At 41.2% G+C, this 18,098-nt stretch overlaps 1 protein-coding gene across 2 annotated transcripts in view; it reads right to left on the reverse strand.

Annotated features, from left to right (window-relative positions):
• The window catches only part of LOC138324864 (titin homolog), a 137,966-nt gene that overhangs the window by 105,800 nt on the left and 14,068 nt on the right, over positions 1-18,098 (reverse strand). For both annotated transcript variants that reach the window (XM_069270073.1, XM_069270072.1), the window contains exon 3: positions 6,949-7,012. In XM_069270073.1, the coding sequence (XP_069126174.1) occupies positions 6,949-7,012 (64 nt within the window). The remainder of the gene's footprint in view (positions 1-6,948; positions 7,013-18,098) is intronic.

Raw genomic sequence — 18,098 nt, forward strand, 5'->3', positions numbered from 1 at the left:
AAAAGTACCATTTACTGGTTATTATACACAGTAAATCCTTGTCCATTTGAAGATGGAGGGATCACGAAAAAAAACCTTGAAATAAACCAAGTGTTACCAGTATATATATTGCATGTAAAATTGAGGTTTTTCAATGTAAAACCAATTTTCATGATGTAATACTTACCATAACTTTAGTATGCAAATACGCTACCTACACCCATCTTTGTAGCCCCAACAAACATAAGATTTGAGAATCCCGTCTCCCTACCGTACCTCATCTCGTACTCGACGAGAGTAACATAGAGTGGTCTCCCTTCCTCAAAAACCCTTTATGGAGCCACAGGGGCAAAATGGCTGAGGAGGAAAGGGGAGGAAACAGAAGGGTGGGACTCCATAAAGTTATGGTAAGTATTACATCATGAAAATTGGTTTTACATTGAAAAACCTCAATTTCATTTCAGTAATACGTTACCATAACTTTAGTATGCGAATTCGTCTTACCGTAGTGGAGAGTCCGAAGCCAGGCAGCCCAATCAAACGTAAAATCCAGGAGACAAGCCCCAGTAGGGAGAATAAAAAGGGGTTCCAGGAACCCCCCGAAGGAAAGGGATAAAAAATGGAATACCTCCCAGAGAAAAGAGGAGTACCATCGTGATGCCTGCCCGCATACAGTTAAAACCAAAAATAAATACCATGTCTAGGGCGGAGGAACAGTCACAGACTGAGCCGCCACAACTGGACCCAAGGAAAACAGTCCCTCAGAATGAGAGGACAGGGACCGGAGGTAAAAGTCAGTGAAAGTAGACTGACCACGCCAAAAGGCAGCAGACATGATGTCCTGGAATGAGGACCCATTTAGGAGAGCCAAAGAAGCTGCAAGGGCTCTAACCTCATGAGCCCTCACCTTACATTTCGCCCGAGATAGATCATTAGATAGCTCATAAGCAATCTTGATCACCTGACATATCCATCTGGAAATGGATTGGGAGGAGATATCCTGCTGACCCTGTTTAATGGGCAAGAATAGACGAGATCGAGTACCTCGCCCCCCCCTAGTTTTATCAAGGTAAAACCTAAGTGCTCGACAGGGGCACAGCAACTGATCATTCTCCTCAGACTCAACAGAGACTGTCAAGGAAGGAATCCTAATGGGATCGGGCGAAAAACCAGGAACCTGATTCTTTGCCAAAAAGGCAGGATCAGTGAGAAGGGTAACGGCAGAGCTATCTCTGGCCCAACGAAGGCACGAAGAGTGAACAGACAAAGCATGGATATCACTCCTCCTACGGCCTGAGGCAAGGGCAAGCAGGAAGACAGTCTTAAAAGTTAAAAACTTTAGGGAGACAGACCCCAAAGGCTCATAAGGAGCCCCCTTCAGTGACTCTAACACAAGAGCTAGGTTCCACTGTGGAGCTAACTGCCGTACCCTAGGCCTGTCCAGACTGAAGCCCCTAATCAAAGCAGACAACGAGGTGGAAGAACCTACCTCTCGCCTATCATGAAAAGACAGTACACTGGCAATAGCCGTGCGGTATCCCGCAATAGTACCAGAGGCGAGATTCCGTTCCCTAAATAAATAGAGAAGGAAATCTGCAATCAGCTGGACAGAAGCCTTGATCGGATCAATCTTCCTGCCGATACACCAATCACAGAAGATCTTCCAGCGTGACTGGTAGACGGCAGAAGAGGAAGACCTAATTGATCGGGCGATGCGGGCTGACACGTCCGAAGAAAAGCCTGCCTGAGCGAGGCCTCCTGAGATAGCTTCCACGCGTGAAGGTGGAGGATCTCGGGACGTGAATGCATCGTCCGTGACCGAGGCTGGCGCAGGAGATTGGATCTGAGTGGAAGAACCAGAGGAACATCCACCAGAAACGACAATAGCTCCGGAAACCATGGTTGTCTCGGCCACAGGGGCGCTATCAGAAGGAGGGAGCAATGATGCGTCCGAAACTTCTGTAGAACCCTGCCCACCAGGTTGAATGGAGGGAATGCATAAGCCTGCATCCCCTCCCAATCCAGAGATAGCGCGTCCACAGCCCAAGCCAATTGGTCTGGCACCGGAGAGACAAAGGTTGGCAGCTGATTGTTCAGGGAAGTGGCGAAAAGGTCTATATGAGGCCTGTCCCACACCTGACAAATGCCCTCGAAGATCGAGGGATTTAGTTGCCATTCTGTCAGAACCGGCTGGCGGCGCCTGGAGAGAGTATCCGCCAGAACATTCAACCTGCCTGGAAGATGCTTGACTAGAATAGTCAACTGCATTTCCTGACAGAGAAGAAGAACACGGATAGCGAGGGCACAAAGGACGTGGGACCTTGTCCCCCCCTGTCTCTCCAGATACGCGACAACTGTAGAGTTGTCCGTAGCCACACAAACCACCTTGGAATGCAGAATCTTTCGAAAAGCCTGCAAAGCCAACAGAACAGCCCTCATCTCCAGCACATTGATGTGCTCGGAGAGCTGATCCCCAGACCATTCCCCCGACCGGCAATGGCCATCGAGGTAAGCCCCCCAACCTGTCATGGACGCGTCCGTGAACAAGGTCATGGTGGGAGCTGGCTTGGACAATGGAACCCCCTGTAGAACATTGTCTTTGAGAGTCCACCACCGTGCAAACTCCTTCACGGACTGGTTGAGAGGAAGCCAAGCCTCCCATTCCCTGCTGGCAGGAACCCAGTTCGCGAGGAGAAACATCTGGAGAGGTCTGATGTGAAGTCTCCCAAGGGGGACTACATCTGCCAGGGAGTTGAGATAACCCAGAAAACTGAGAAACCAACGCACCTGGACGTGTGACCAACCGATGAAGGTCAGAGCAAGATCTCTGGCCTTCTCGAACTTCTCCGAAGGTGGAAGGGCAATGCCCTGAACCGTGTTGAAACGGTTTCCCAGGAAGACAAAGTCTCGAGAAGGGGAGACCTCGGACTCCTCTCTGGAAGGAATGAAGCCGACTTTGAGCAAAAGTTTCAGGACCAGACGGGTGTTCTGCACCAAAGATTCCCGCACTAGGTGGAGCATGAGGGAATCGTCGAAATAGATGTGAACATCTATTCCCCTGGAGTGCAGAAACCCCACGACAACCTGCAGCAGCTTGGTGAAAACCAAAGGAGCTGTCGTGAGCCCGAAAGGCATGGCCCGGAACTGAAAAACCTTCCCGTTGCAAGTGAAACGGAGGAATTTCCGTGCCGACTTCTTGATGGGAATGTGGAAGTAGGCATCCTTCAGATCTACTGAAGTAGCCCACATCCCCTCTCTCACCGAAGCTATGATGCTCCGTGGAGTCTCCATCTTGAAGTGAGGAGAATCTACGTGCCTGCTGAAGGCACTTAGATCTATGATGGGACGCCAAGCTCCGGACTTTTTCCGAACCAGAAACATTCTGGAATAAAAGCCCGGAGTGCATTCCACCATAGGCACCTCCTCGACCGCGCCCTTTAAAAGCATGGTCCTTACTTCCTCCTGGATGGCAAGTGCCTTTTCTGGATCCCCCGGAGGAGGGAAGAAGATAGGTCTTGATGCCAAGGGCGGATCCCGCAAGAGGGGAATGCCCAACCCCTCCTTGACCACAGACAAGGCCCATGTGTCCTCTGTGATTTCCTTCCACTCTGGGAGGAAGAAGGACAGACGACCTCCTACAGGAAGATCGGGACGAGGAAGATCGAGACCCTCCCAGGCGGGAGAATCGCTTCCTAACCCGAAACTGAATCCTGCGGGAGAAGGACCGGAATCTAAAACTGGAGGAGCGGAGTCCTCCAGAACAGACCCCTCGTCTGGAATGGCCAAGGAGGGGGAAAAAGAGTCAGGAACTCTTCTTCTTACCCCCAGGAGGGTTCTTGCCCTTCTTACCCTTCCCCTTGTTGCCCTTGAAGTAAGGCTTCGACTTCGGCTGTGCAGTAGACTGAGGAGCTGAAGTTCTAGCCTTCTTCTTGGGAGGCACGGACCCCTGCGAGGTACTGGCCTTCACGGTCTGCAATCTCTTCAAAAGAAGGGCAGAAGCGACCGAGTCCTCCTTCAAATCCTTCTGAACAGAAGGAAGAGTCCCTCCAAAAAGAGTGGACCCAGAGAAGGGGGCAGTCAACAATCGGGACCGGTAAGGTTCTTCGACCGGGCGGTTTTTTCAACACAGAAAAACGCCTAGCCAACAAGACATTGGCGAGCAATGACACCTGTAAAGACGCCAAGGCTCTCAATGCCCTGTTCAGGGCAGAGGTAACTCTGTCCTGAATGTCGGCCTGCTCTGTCTCAGATATCCGACTCTCAGGCACATCGGATACCCTATATAGACTAACCGTCAGAAAGTCTATATAAGACAGAATTTGAATGGAAAGGCGCAGCAGCCTCTCCATCTTGTGGTGCTCCTTGGAGCCGAACACCACCTGGTCCACTGACTTGCCGGGCCAAGCTGCCAATTCTCTAGACTCCAGCTTAGCTGGCTGAGAGGACAGCAGTCCATCGTGAATGGCATAATCAGAGGCCTGAACCTCTGATAAATCACCAACACTGAGCTGCAACCCGGCAAACCCAGGCGTGCGAGATGAAGAAGAATTCTTCTCCATAACTCGAGACTGGGCAGTGGCCAGAGCTGAAGACACAATAGTGCCTTCTGGCAGTGAGCGATCTGACTGAGCAGATGCCCGTGGAGCCACCAAAGAACCCAAAAGGGTGGTGGACTCCGGGATGGATGATGCGGAAGGTGGTGGGCAAACCTCCGCCCCGAGAATCCGAGATACATCGGCCCTAAGGGCCCGCATCCCAGACAAAACCTGCTGGGCATCCACCTCAGCAGCCTCGAGGTCACCCTCCTCCTGGAAATCTTCAACCTGAGGATCTGCATCCGACAAACCAGATTGGTCAATATCGGAGCAGCCAGGGGAGAGATGAACAACATCATCATCCTCTGCCGAACCCACGACCTCACAGTCCATATCCTCCTCGTTGCCTGGACCCGAGGTCCCAACGGGGAGAAAAGGGCCAGCAAAAGAGACAGACTCAGGAAAACTTTCCTGAGCAGGCTCCAACAAGTGGCGTTTAGGAGCCGAACTCCTAACCACAGAAGCTGAGGGCTTCGACCTAACGGTCGAAGCTCGACCCTTGGACTCGGAGACAAACGGGACTGCACGAGAAGCAGAAGTCCTAAAGGTCCGGCGAACCTTTCTAGGACCGGCACCCGAAGCAGCAGTAGGTTGGGGGGGAGCAACCGAACCGCTGACAGGTCTCCGCGAGGGAGAGACCAAACCCCAAGGGTTCCAAGAAGGAATAGCCATGGGGTTAAAACCGTATCCCTGAAAATACGGAAAAGGTCCCGTGGGTTGGGAGTGACCCCTGGGGCTGGCCAACCTGACCTGCCTGAGACTGGGGCTGGCCAACCTGACCAAAGGACGAGGTTGGACCACCACTCCCTCCAAGTGGAAACCCGGACATGTATGGGCTAGGCCCATAACTGCCGGGATGCTGCTGAAACCCAAAACCATCCGCAGGCTGGTTTGGGGGGCCCAAGGATGGTTTGCCCGCAGGCACCCGTATACCCTAAGCCAGGGGGAAAAGGAGGCCGAAAATCGGACACCTGACCAACAAACCCAGGACCCTGAGGATGACCCCCTGGGAAAACCGAGCCAGCACACTCAGGAGCGGACCTAATAGGACCGGGACCAGGTAACTGGACGGGAGGGAAAGTTGGACCAGAATTGATGCCGGGATTAGAGAGCTGCGCATCACTAATCCCAGTGGAAACGGACAAACCAGAAAGGAAGTCTGTAGTCCCTGAACCCACACTCGGACGAATAGGTCCGGCATCAAGACCGCCCCCAACAGCAACACCACCTGGAATGCCGGAGCCGCTGACAACGTCAGAGACCGGCGGCTGGTAGTCCCTACCCGAAGGCAAGCATGGAAGCTTACGAGCATTCCCAGCCAATTCGACCCTAGACCGAGAAACGTCAGGGTCAGGCTGCCCCTCCCCTACTCCAGGAACATCCTGGACAGGAGGGACCACCCCCTGATCTCGAGAAGAACCTGTAGAGACAGGAACTACCGAGACAGGAACAGAAACAAAACTAGAAGCCTGCTTCCTTCTCCTCCCGTAAGATGAGGACGAATCCCTCTTACGGGAGGACGAAGATCGCCTTGGTGTAATGCCGGCCTGGCCAAGAGCCTCTCCAACTGGACAAAGTTCACAAGGAGAGGACTCATGACAAGGGCGACATAGGGGACATGCATCATGTGGGTCCCGTTCCTCATAGAAATGGGAACAACCATGAGCAGACCCCTGACGCTGACCCGAGCGGGACATACCAGGCATTACAACGACAATTACGTAAACAAGTTAAGAAAAATACGTCAAAAACGTAAAATATAAGCAACACACGCTAAACCCGTAAAAAACAGTGTTAGGTGACACAAATCTTACCTAATAACAACGGCAACGAAGCCTCAGCAACGAAAAACCGAAAAAAAACAAACGTAAACAAACCGGAAACAGCGAGACGTCACCAGTAATGACGGATCGCACGGAACACCGGCAAGCACGTGGAACAGTCAAAAAACGGCCGAAAAAGGCACAAAAAACGAATGACAGTACAAAAACCAAACATCACAGGGCAGATGGGTAAACACACAACTGAATGTGTGAAAAAATTTGACTAAAACGTCAAATAAATGGACCTAACAGCGAAACGAAATAGACACAATGCAATTGCCGTCCGAGCTGTGTAGCGCCATAAAGGAAAGAGGAAGGGAGACCACTCTATGTTACTCTCGTCGAGTACGAGATGAGGTACGGTAGGGAGACGGGATTCTCAAATCTTATGTTTGTTGGGGCTACAAAGATGGGTGTAGGTAGCGTATTTGCATACTAAAGTTATGGTAACGTATTACTGAAATGAAAAGGAGTTAGCCAGAGGGTGATGTTGTGGACCAGTATTTAACATACGAAGTTCCATTTTTTTTTCCGTTGTCATGGTGACTTACCAGATCCTGCTGAGTGTCATCAATGGCAGCCGAGAGTGGAGGAAGAGGTCACGGGCTCTCTCACCTGTAAAAACATACAAACCACTCGTTAAATTACCTGTAATTGGGACCTTACTGTAGTGTAAAGTTGTCTCATTATTTATCAACCAAACATAGCTGACACTTTGATAGTGGACAATTTTCTAGGTGAAATTGCTAAAAATTATATGTAGCATTCAAGCAAAATATTTCAAATCATAATTTGTAGATGTTATCACTTCAAATCCTTCTCAAACTTTTCCTGGCTGATTATTAACTCTCTACAAAATATCAAGGCGCACAACTTTTCTGGGTCATTACTCTATTGAATGCATATTCCAGATCTGCATATTACAGAGTTATCTGCACTTGGGGGTAGGTATTGATTGTGACGTCTTGTTTTTGTGAGCATAACATCATACTTTTCAGAGAAAATGATGTGAATTGTGCTCACAAAATAATGACGTAACAATCGATACCTACCCGCAAGGGAGATAACTCTGTAATACGCAAAGACGGAATATGTTACTATTGAAAATAGCGAACATTGCACCTGTTTTCTAAGTTCGATAAAAGTGGTAGCAGGAGCTTTCTTTCTGTTATCTGTCACTGATCTGGTGCTATGAGATGCTTCCTCAGAAACATTGAACCTGACAGCTACTGTTGTCTTATAAGTTAAAGAATCTATGGAGAAATTACCGTCAAAGAATTTGCCTATCAGCTTTAGGTAGTGTGAATTTTAGGAGTTGTTGATTGTCTACCTTAATTGAGACTAGATGACATATTTTAGCCATTGCAGAGGAAAGGTTTCCTCTCATGGACTATTAGAGTTAAAAGTTGTCCATATACCTATACAGCAAACATGTAATGACGTTATTAGTGTTCAAATATTGTTATAATGAACATTAAACCTACTTATTGTGACTTTGTACAAAGGGTGTTAGGTCTATTTGCATAACAGCTACAACTGGGTACATACAAATATAAAATAAAAGACACAGGGACCACTTTCTCTTTACAGAACTAATAGGCAATCCCCAGCCAAGAGATTATGTCCACTCTTTGGTCAATACAGCTAATGGTCAACAGTCTGGGTAATACTTCTATACACAACACTTTAATCCCCTAATGACTAGACTGTATTGATATACATAACCACTTAAAGTCAACTACATTACCTACGTAAAAATCAGGAATCAGATATATGTATGTGGTGTTAACACCAGAAAATGTTTCAAATAGCTACAGGGGCTCTGTAGAGTAACAAAGACATTTTTAGACTGAAAACCATCAGAAAAAGTTTCTCAGTGGGTTATCACTCATTTATAATGGTCTTACGGGTGTCCAGTTCTTTTTATAAGCATATCTTAATATAAATACCAACTGCTTCACAACATATATGTCAGACAGGGAGATCCACTGTTACCCTCACTGTCTTTCTACATTATCCATGCATGATCAGACAGGGAGACCCACTGTCCCATGACTCATCAGACAGGGAGACCCACCGTTACCCTCAAAGTCCCTCTATAACACATCATGTTTTATCAGACAGGGAGACCCACTGTTACCCTCACTGTCCCTCTATAATACATATGTATCATCAGACGGGGAGACCCACTGTTACCCTCACTGTCCCTCCATAAAACCCATGTACCCTGTATCATATCAGACAGGGAGATCCACTGTTACCCTCACTGTCTTTCTACATTATCCATGTATCATCAGACAGGGAGACCCACTGTTACCTTCACTATTCCTCTATAATACATATGTATCATCAGACAGGGATACCCACTGTTACCTTCACTGGCCCTCTGTATGTAATACCCATGACTCACTGTCACTCCACTGTTTACCCTCACTGTCTTTCTACATTATCCATTATCCACTGTCCCATGACTCATCAGACAGGGAGAGACCCACTGTTACCCTGTCCCTATAAAACCCATTACCCGATCATCGACAGGGACCACTGTTACCCTCATTACTTTCTACTTATCATCAGACAGGGAGACCCACTGTTACCCTCACTGTCCCTCTATAATACATATGTATCATCAGACAGGGAGGACCCACTGTTACCTCACTGGCCCTCTATAAACCATGTAATATCATATCAGACAGGGAGACTCCACTGTTACCCTCACTCCACTGTATCACAACCCCCACTGTTACCCTTCTATTCTACTAAATAATCCATGTATCATCAGACAGGGATACCCACTGTTACCTTCACTGGCCCTCTGTATGTAATACCCATGACTCACTGTCACTCCACTGTTACCCATCACTGTCTTTCTACATTATCCATGTATCATCAGACAGGGAGACCCACTGGCCCATGACTCATCAGACAGGGAGACCCACTGTTACCCTCACAGTCCCTCTATAGCACATTATGTTTTATCAGACAGGGAGACCCACTGTTACCCTCACTGTCCCCTCTATAATACATATGTATCATCAGACAGGTAGACCCACTATTACTCTCATGGTACTTCTATAATGCTCACATTTTATCAGACAGGGAGACCCACTGTTACCCTCACTGTCCCTCTATAATACATATGTATCATCAGACGGGGAAACCCACTGTTACCCCCCACTCTCTCTATATAATACCCATGCATCTGGGACTATTTGTTCCCTGGGTGCATTACACGATAATCAAGCTGATAATTTTAAAGAAATTACCTTAATTAGTGAAACAAGTTGATATATGGAAAATCAGCTAATCTATGAAAGATCTATGTTAAATTAAAAGATATCCTTTCGGAACACATACATATAACAGCTAGGTCTCATTGTGTGGGTTTGGCATGCCAAGAGTCTAACATTTCCAAAATATCCTTAAGCCCCACACTTTTCTTTATGCTCTACAACATTCATTAGTTTTAGTTTAAGCCTCCACATATATGTATTAAGGTAGTTTGATAATACAAGGACATTACCTGCATATTTAACATTTCTGTCAATCACAAATATAACAAGGTGTAATACGAAACAACAACAGAGGTCAACACAGAATGTCAATAGGAGAATTATGTGATATTAGTACGATAGAACAGACATAAAAAAAGACATCAATTCTCCTATGTGCTATTTACATTAACAACAAAAGGATCAAACAACCAGAATACTAGCTGACAACTAAAGTAATAATTCATGTTTTAATATGTTTTTAAAATTGTGAATACATGCAAAAATTTCTATCTTTTCTGGGCACATCAATGAACTTATCATATTTATGATATTTCTTTTGGTTGACAAATATTATAAGCTTGTTTAACAAATTCTTGAAGAGTCATGAGATACCACATGTGTTTCTGAGATTCAAATCTATTTTGTCTATGTATATAATGACCAATATTTAATCAATGATTTTTTTTGCTAGATTCATCATTCCAGTTCAAGGCAAACTACATTCAATAACTGACCTTAGATGTTAGTATCATTTCTTTTGTTATTCAGAACTCATTTTTCAAAATATCACCCGTGGGATATTTAATTTCATCAAACTGATCTTTTGATTTGCATATCGAAGATTCAAAGTTATTTAAATATTTATTTTCAATAATGTATCTATTGAGGAACAAATGAATAAATGATATTACATGCATGAATAATTAGAATATTTCCTTTTAGATTGTGACCTTTCGTGACATTTCAGGTGAGTTATACTTCAGAACTTCTGGATTACCAGGTAAACAGCTTATTGGGTGATGAACTCTATATTGCTAGGAGTTCTTTAATTAAGGTTAAGTACATTGTTTTATGCTTGCGACCTTCTACTTTGCAAAATAAGCCAGAAGAGAAATTTTGCAATATGTCATATAAAATTATTACCTTGTATTTTTAATTACTCAGATATATATACCATATTAATTAGCATCCAGGGCATTTAAAAAATATTAAATGATGTGGTCGTTTAGTAGGTAACCAAAATGTAAGGTTTGGATGAAAAAAACTTTAAAAAAGGTCAGCTTAATTTTAACCTTTTACGCAATAATGCCACATTAATCTGTCACAGTAAACATGAAGATGCCTTTTTTTCTTCGAGACACATTATTATGTCAAATGTAAAAGACTCGCAAGTTCATAGGATAAGGGATACATTGGTCAATATATTAACTTATTACAAAAAAATTTTACCTCGCAAACTTAATCAGAAATAGGACACCTTGTAATTTATTTGCACCTGTTTTATGGAAAATAAAAAAATTCTGAGTACCTGGAGACCCCCAAATGATGTTAGCTGCCTAACTGGAATACAACTGTCACCCTTCCCTTAAAATCTTGCCACAGATATGTATTTATTACTTGATACCCGGACATTACTCAATAGATAAATTGTCTTAACAATCCCCCAAATGGAAAAGTTTATCTAAAAACAAAATGTTTACCTGTCCCCGTTTGTCAATATTGTTTTATTAGTACGTTAAGACTGTTACCATCAATCCCTGTGTGGTATTTGGGGACAATTAAAATTCAAAATTAAAAGAGATGAAATGTTTAAAAACAAGATCAATAATTCCACAACCATGTTTTAAAATGTTTTAAAACCTGGAACGATGTTGACAAACATTTTTCTGACATCAATCTTAACTATTTATAAATTTCTTTTAATTCAAATAGATTATATTTTTTTGGTTAAGAATTTCCGCATTCAATAACTGACCTAAGATGTCAGTATCATTTCTTTTGTTATTCAGAACTCATTTTTCAAAATATCAGAATATCACCCGTAGGATATTTAATTTCATCAAACTGATCTTTTGATTTGCATATCGAAGATTCAAAGTTATTTAAATATTTATTTTCAATAATGTATCTTTTGAGGAACAAATGAATAAAATGATATATTACATGCATGAATAATTAGAATATTTCCTTTTAGATTGTGACCTTTCGTGACATTTCAGGTGAGTTATACTTCAGAACTTCTGGATTACCAGGTAAACAGCTTATTGGGTGATGAACTCTATATTGCTAGGAGTTCTTTAATTAAGGTTAAGTACATTGTTTTATGCTTCCGACCTTCTACTTTGCAAAATAAGCCAGAAGAGAAATTTTGCAATATGCCATATAAAATTATTACCTTGTATTTTTAATTACTCAGATATATATATACCATATTAATTAGCATCCAGGGCATTTAAAAAATATTAAATGATGTGGTCGTTTAGTAGGTAACCAAAATGTAAGGTTTGGATGAAAAAAACTTTAAAAAAGGTCAGCTTAATTCTAACCTTTTACGCAATAATGCCACATTAATCTGTCACAGTAAACATTCATATGCCTTTTTTCCTTTGAGACGTATTATTATGTCAAATGTAAAAGACTCGCAAGTTCTTGTAATATGGGATATATTGCCAATGTAATAAGCATCACATTGTTGTAAAACATTGTTAACCCATGGGATTGGTCAGGGGTTGTTTATACAACTTTAATTTCAATTCCAAAATAGGGGAGGGAGCCAGGCACTTTAATTATATGGGGAAGGGCGCTAATCACAGCAAAAACACGTATAGATAGCAAAAATTCCACCTAACTTATTTACACTACAGCTCTTTAATATTTACCGAAGTAGATTTAAGTTAATCTTATTTCAGAAATCGACATAAGCTAAAAATCTGGTTTCTTTACAATTGTACATTGTCTAATATTACATCTTAACACAAACACACCTTGCAGACTTAATCAGAAATAGGACACCTGTAATATTTGCACCTGTTTTAGGAAAAAATGTGCTGAGTACCTGGAGACATTTAAATGTTTGCTACCTAACTGGAATACAACTGTCACCCTTCCCTTAAAATCATGCACAGAGGTATTTGTTTATTTTTCCATTACTCAATAGATGAATTGTTTAACAATTTAAATGGAAAAGTTTATCTAAAACCCCTAAATGTTTACCTGTCCCCGTTTGTCAATATTGTTGTTTACGTTAAGACTGTTACCAAATCCACTGGTATTTGGGGATAAATTCAAAATTATAAGAGATGAAGAGTTTTATAAACAAGATCAACCTGCCACAACTATTCAAATACCTGGAACGATGTTGACAAACATTTTTCTGACCAATCTTAACTATTTAAATCTTTCTTATAAACCTAGATTATATGGAAGAATTTCCCAAACACAAAAACCATGAAAATGTCAACTGGAGTGTCATTCATTTGAATGTGCTGTATGATTCAGTGAGATAGCACTATAAATTGATAATGGATTTTGTGCTACCACAAGGAATACCACATACTGCAGCCTCCCAAAACACACAGACACATACACTCATATCATATGTGCAAGTTGCAGACATTAAATTCAAATAAGCATTGCTAACAACAAAGACTTAACCAATGAATGTACCAGACACAGTAAATGAAACCCCTTTCATTCACATAAGCTGTCTCCAAAAATATGTACAACATGATATAACCTCGGCCAAAAAACAAATGCTGTTCATGCTTGAAATTTTCATCAACAAAAATCAACATTCTTTGCATTTTCACCAGATTTGATAGATTGTTTTGTAAAATGATGCCTTCTACAGATTTTTATCGATTTCAGCAACTGATGTATAACAATACATATTGTCATTGTAATTGTCACCACAGGTACTAAACAGGTGACAACTGCAGGTAATACAGGTGTAAAAACTCTACAGAACCTAACATTACCAGGTAAAACCTGGTGTTACCTGGCATTACCTGGCGTTACCTGGCAAATAATAGTATTATCTAGTGATACAGGTATCACAGATATATATAATGGTCGACAGGTACAAGGCATATCTGTCAGTAACAGGAAATGTATCTTTGTGTGGACATACATCATGATACAATCAGCATCCTATCGATGTAGGTGCTACATACCTGTAGGCATCTGATATATTCCACAAGTATGTTATTCAAATTCCTTTATGGGAAAAAGGATTTTTACCTTAAATGTAGTATCTTGGCCTCATGAAACCTTTATTCTAAACAAGCAACATTTTTTTGTGATACAAGTGTACTTACAAAATCAAACAGGATGTATCTTTGATACATAAAATTTGGCAATCTTCACTTAAATTAACATGAATTTACATATGAAACATTCATTTATATATCGGTCAGACTAATAATTTTTTTTTTTTTTTTTTTTTGTGTAAACTCAAGAGCAATAGCATATATATGGACAATCTGGGCTCAGTTTCATTCTAATGTCCAATTCCGTAACTTAAATTGAAATTCTCCATAGAAGTTAAAATGAGTCTCTGAACCCATTGACCCCTGAAGATGCATTTGAAATCTTCTAAATCAAAAGGCTAGAACAGTTCATTATGATTTTTTAGGGGTAAACAAGTTAATTGCAGATTTGTTTCTTTAACTTCTGTAATACTTTCCTATGGAAAATTGCAAGAAATTCATATCAATTTAACAACAGTTGATGAAGCTGGGGCCTGATTGAGTGCTAGGTGTCAAACTATACCTGTGTCTCTTACACAAAAGCAAAAATTGGCAGCTATAGACTTTTTCCCTGTTCATCTTATAAGGAGAACAGTACAACCGAGCCACTTAGTACCAGTGACTTTCAAGCTTTTGTCTTAAGACATTTTTTTTATCTAAAGAATCTTTAAGTTCAATACATATAGAATTATAACATTTATCCTCTATTGAATCCCATACAGAAAATTTCCTGTTTTAACTCTATTTAGGTTCATGTATATTACCACTTTACATCCCTGTTAAGTTCCTATTCAGATAGACAAAAAATCTCGAGGTAATTAAGCCCTGAGAAAAATGCTAAGAAAAGCAGTACAAATGATCTTTTCGTTTTGATGTCATGACATATTCTTATTCCGAGACTAAGCACAGCTTCTCAGATAGCAATCAGTCGGAGATAAAGAATGAGAAAATAGTATTCACACGTTCTATACATTGAGTGCAAACAGACAAGATGTTTATCGATAGGCACACTTCTCGGTGTCTTTCAAACTAAAATGGCCCAGGTGTCATAATTTCCTTTGTGTTGTAAGTTCGGCTTTCTGACAGAAACTTGAGGTCACCCTAACCCATAGAGACAGCCATAATAGGAGCGTTTGGTGATAATTGAATAAATAGATGTTTTTGTCCCATTAAAATACCAGGAATGCGTAAAGTTAGAGAACAGATGAATATTTGACAAAGTTCACAAAGCAGCATTATATCTCATCAAAGCAACAAAATCTTTCTGTATCAGTGGTAGTAATATAAAGTTTCCTGGCTTGTTTTAAATTTTTCACACACAATTTATTCGTCATGGAACATTTTATAATTCTCATGATAATTTTTTTTTTACACAATAAAAAAAGAAAATAAACTTCTTCCTTAATTTTACCATTAAAGAGCATCATTTATCAAGCAAAGCCAGTAATACCTAATATCATATTTCTATCTTGGAATGGAACTTAAAAGTAATTTTTTTTAAATTTATCGCAATTAAAAGTCGAGAAGCTATTTCATTAGAAATGTTTTAATACACATTATGACATCATGATTTCCATTTCATATCATTTTAAGTTTAAAACAAAAAGAGCATAATGTTTAATGTATTTTCCAAAATTAGTAATTCTAATTTGTAATTCACCTCTTTGATGACTAATGACTCAAGCTTGAGTTAATATGCTAATAACTATATTTATAGGTGTTGAAATTCTCCTATTGACCTGTAACAAAGAGGACCACCTAAAGGTTGGAACCCTGCCTAAGACCTATTTATCTGTCTTTATGCCTAAAATGTGCCATGCAAGCACTTCCCCAAAACAGAGGTGTCACTGCACACACACAAAAACAAAGTTTATCATTATGTTTGAAGCCATAATGAAATGACAACTGTCTTGGCAAAGCATTTAAATCATTTTAAGTATAAGGCTTAGAATAGGAAGGAGTGATTTCCTTCTAATCAACAATGCAATACATTATTTGTGGTTTTTAAATGCTGTTTCATCACAGCAGTAATCTAACTGTTATATAGAGATTCACAAATTACAACATAAAGCTCATAATGTTTCATATTGAATTCAAACAAGTTCTGAATGCCTGAAAATATGCCTTATTCAAACAACATTTTCAAACAAAATGGAATGACAACCAGATCTGAGCTCTCTGGATTTTAAATAGCTATGCTTAATACTTCTAGTCATCATAATGTTTTTATCTCTCTGGTCACATAAACCAAATAGCGAAGTGCATTTTACTAAATTTGAAATCTGGTGTCAGAAGAAACAGCACTTCCTGGTGTCGTGTTGGTTCATCTATGGTGCCCAGAGGGTGTACAACTACAGGTTATCAAGTGTTCTTGTCAGGCAGTCTTGTCTCGGTCGTCTCGTCTCCGTCCTCTCAGAGGACCTGAGCTTCCATCATGTAATCAACCTCTAAACATATAGCTACAATATCTTTACTCTATATGATCTATAATTAATCTATCATACTTCGAAAAATGAAAACTCTTTACATATTGTTAAAAATAACATTATTTACATGCAAACATTGCATGTGAACATTTAAGAGATTAATTTAGCATTGCAGAGTTCATTGTCCTTTGAATGCAACTGCATGTTTCCATGTCCCAAGGGCTTTGTGCATCTGGCTTTCGAAAAAGAAAATAACACCTGCACTTTAGTATGTATACTTAGGACTATAACTTTGCTTAAACTTGAATTCAAGTGTTCCTCATTTGTAATTAGTAACTGAGTGTCAAACATTCAATGTAAGCAGCCCGTGGGTCACAATTTAAGACCCTGGGGCACTGACCATGGGTCTATGATTTATTCTTTTGGAACTCAGGCATTCCTCCACAAGACAAAATCTGACAGCTTAAATTACAATTTCTTTAAATGATAGATAAATTTTTATAAGGTCTGCATAATTAACACTATTTCTGGATTATACACTCCATTTAAATATACTTTATTTTATAATGCAGGTATTTAGCTTTTTACATATGTTATGGGAAAGGACTGGGTCGATCATCAGTGACCAGGTAGCTCATTTACTAGTTGAAGCCATCCGGCTAGAGTACAGAGGTTTCTGGTTCGAGTCCTAGTCCGGCCTCTGCATTTTTCTCCTCACCTGTATTGTTACAGATACGTAACAGGAGGAGAAAATGTAGTGGCCAGACTGGAATTTGAACCTGGGACCCTCCAAACACTAGCCGAGTGCTCTACCGACTGAGCTACCTGGTCACCAATGATCGACCCAGTCCAATTCCGCTACACTCCTCACTCCTTTCTCAAAGTCTTCACCCTCAAAGTCATACAAGACCCTTCCAAACACCACCACCGTAAATTAATTAGTTGGGCGCAAATTCTGTAACAGCAGAGGAGAAAATGTAGTGGCCAGACTGGGATTCGAACCCATGGCCCCTCAGAACACTAGCCGAGTGCTCTACCGACTGAGCTACCTGGTCACCATTGATCCACTCGGTCCATTCCTGCTACACAGCATACTATATCCCCCCCCCTCCCCGACACACATACACTCCACAAATCCCAATTATTAATAGGCATTCAATCGTAATCAAACATGGAAGATGATATTCAGATCCTTTTTAAAAATGCCCTGTCATTTAGGTGATTAGATTGTGATCTTCACCACGTATTTACCTAAACCATTCCAAATTCTCTAGATAATTTCCTGACTGTTTTAATCTCCTAATCTGGAGCAGTGAACATCATATTGGTCACACAGATTGTAAATCCTTTGTGGGTGTTTTACCTGTAGCTAATGTCTGCCCTCAGATATTTACAGCCGCGTATTATCAGATGGCACTCGATTGTTATAAGACATTTCCCCCTGGAGACCTACTGCATAAATAGACATACTTGCATCATTATATAATACACAGCAACTTAATTCAAACCCTGGAAATTAACGTTTTTGATTAATATCAGCAATCTACTTTGATTATGTGGTTTCATTTCCTGGTTAAGACATTTACAAAGACACTTTGTTGTATCTTAATGTTTATACTTAATATCATCATTTAGTAAAGCATTTCAAAATAGTTATGAAAAATAGGAAAGCTTTAAAGATGTTCCACTGCCCACTAAGCATAAATGATCATCATTTGAACAATAATTGGTGTTTAGTCGTGTATATACATGT

The sequence above is a fragment of the Argopecten irradians genome, chromosome 6 (genome assembly GCF_041381155.1).
Source record: "Argopecten irradians isolate NY chromosome 6, Ai_NY, whole genome shotgun sequence".
Classification (NCBI taxonomy): domain Eukaryota; kingdom Metazoa; phylum Mollusca; class Bivalvia; order Pectinida; family Pectinidae; genus Argopecten; species Argopecten irradians.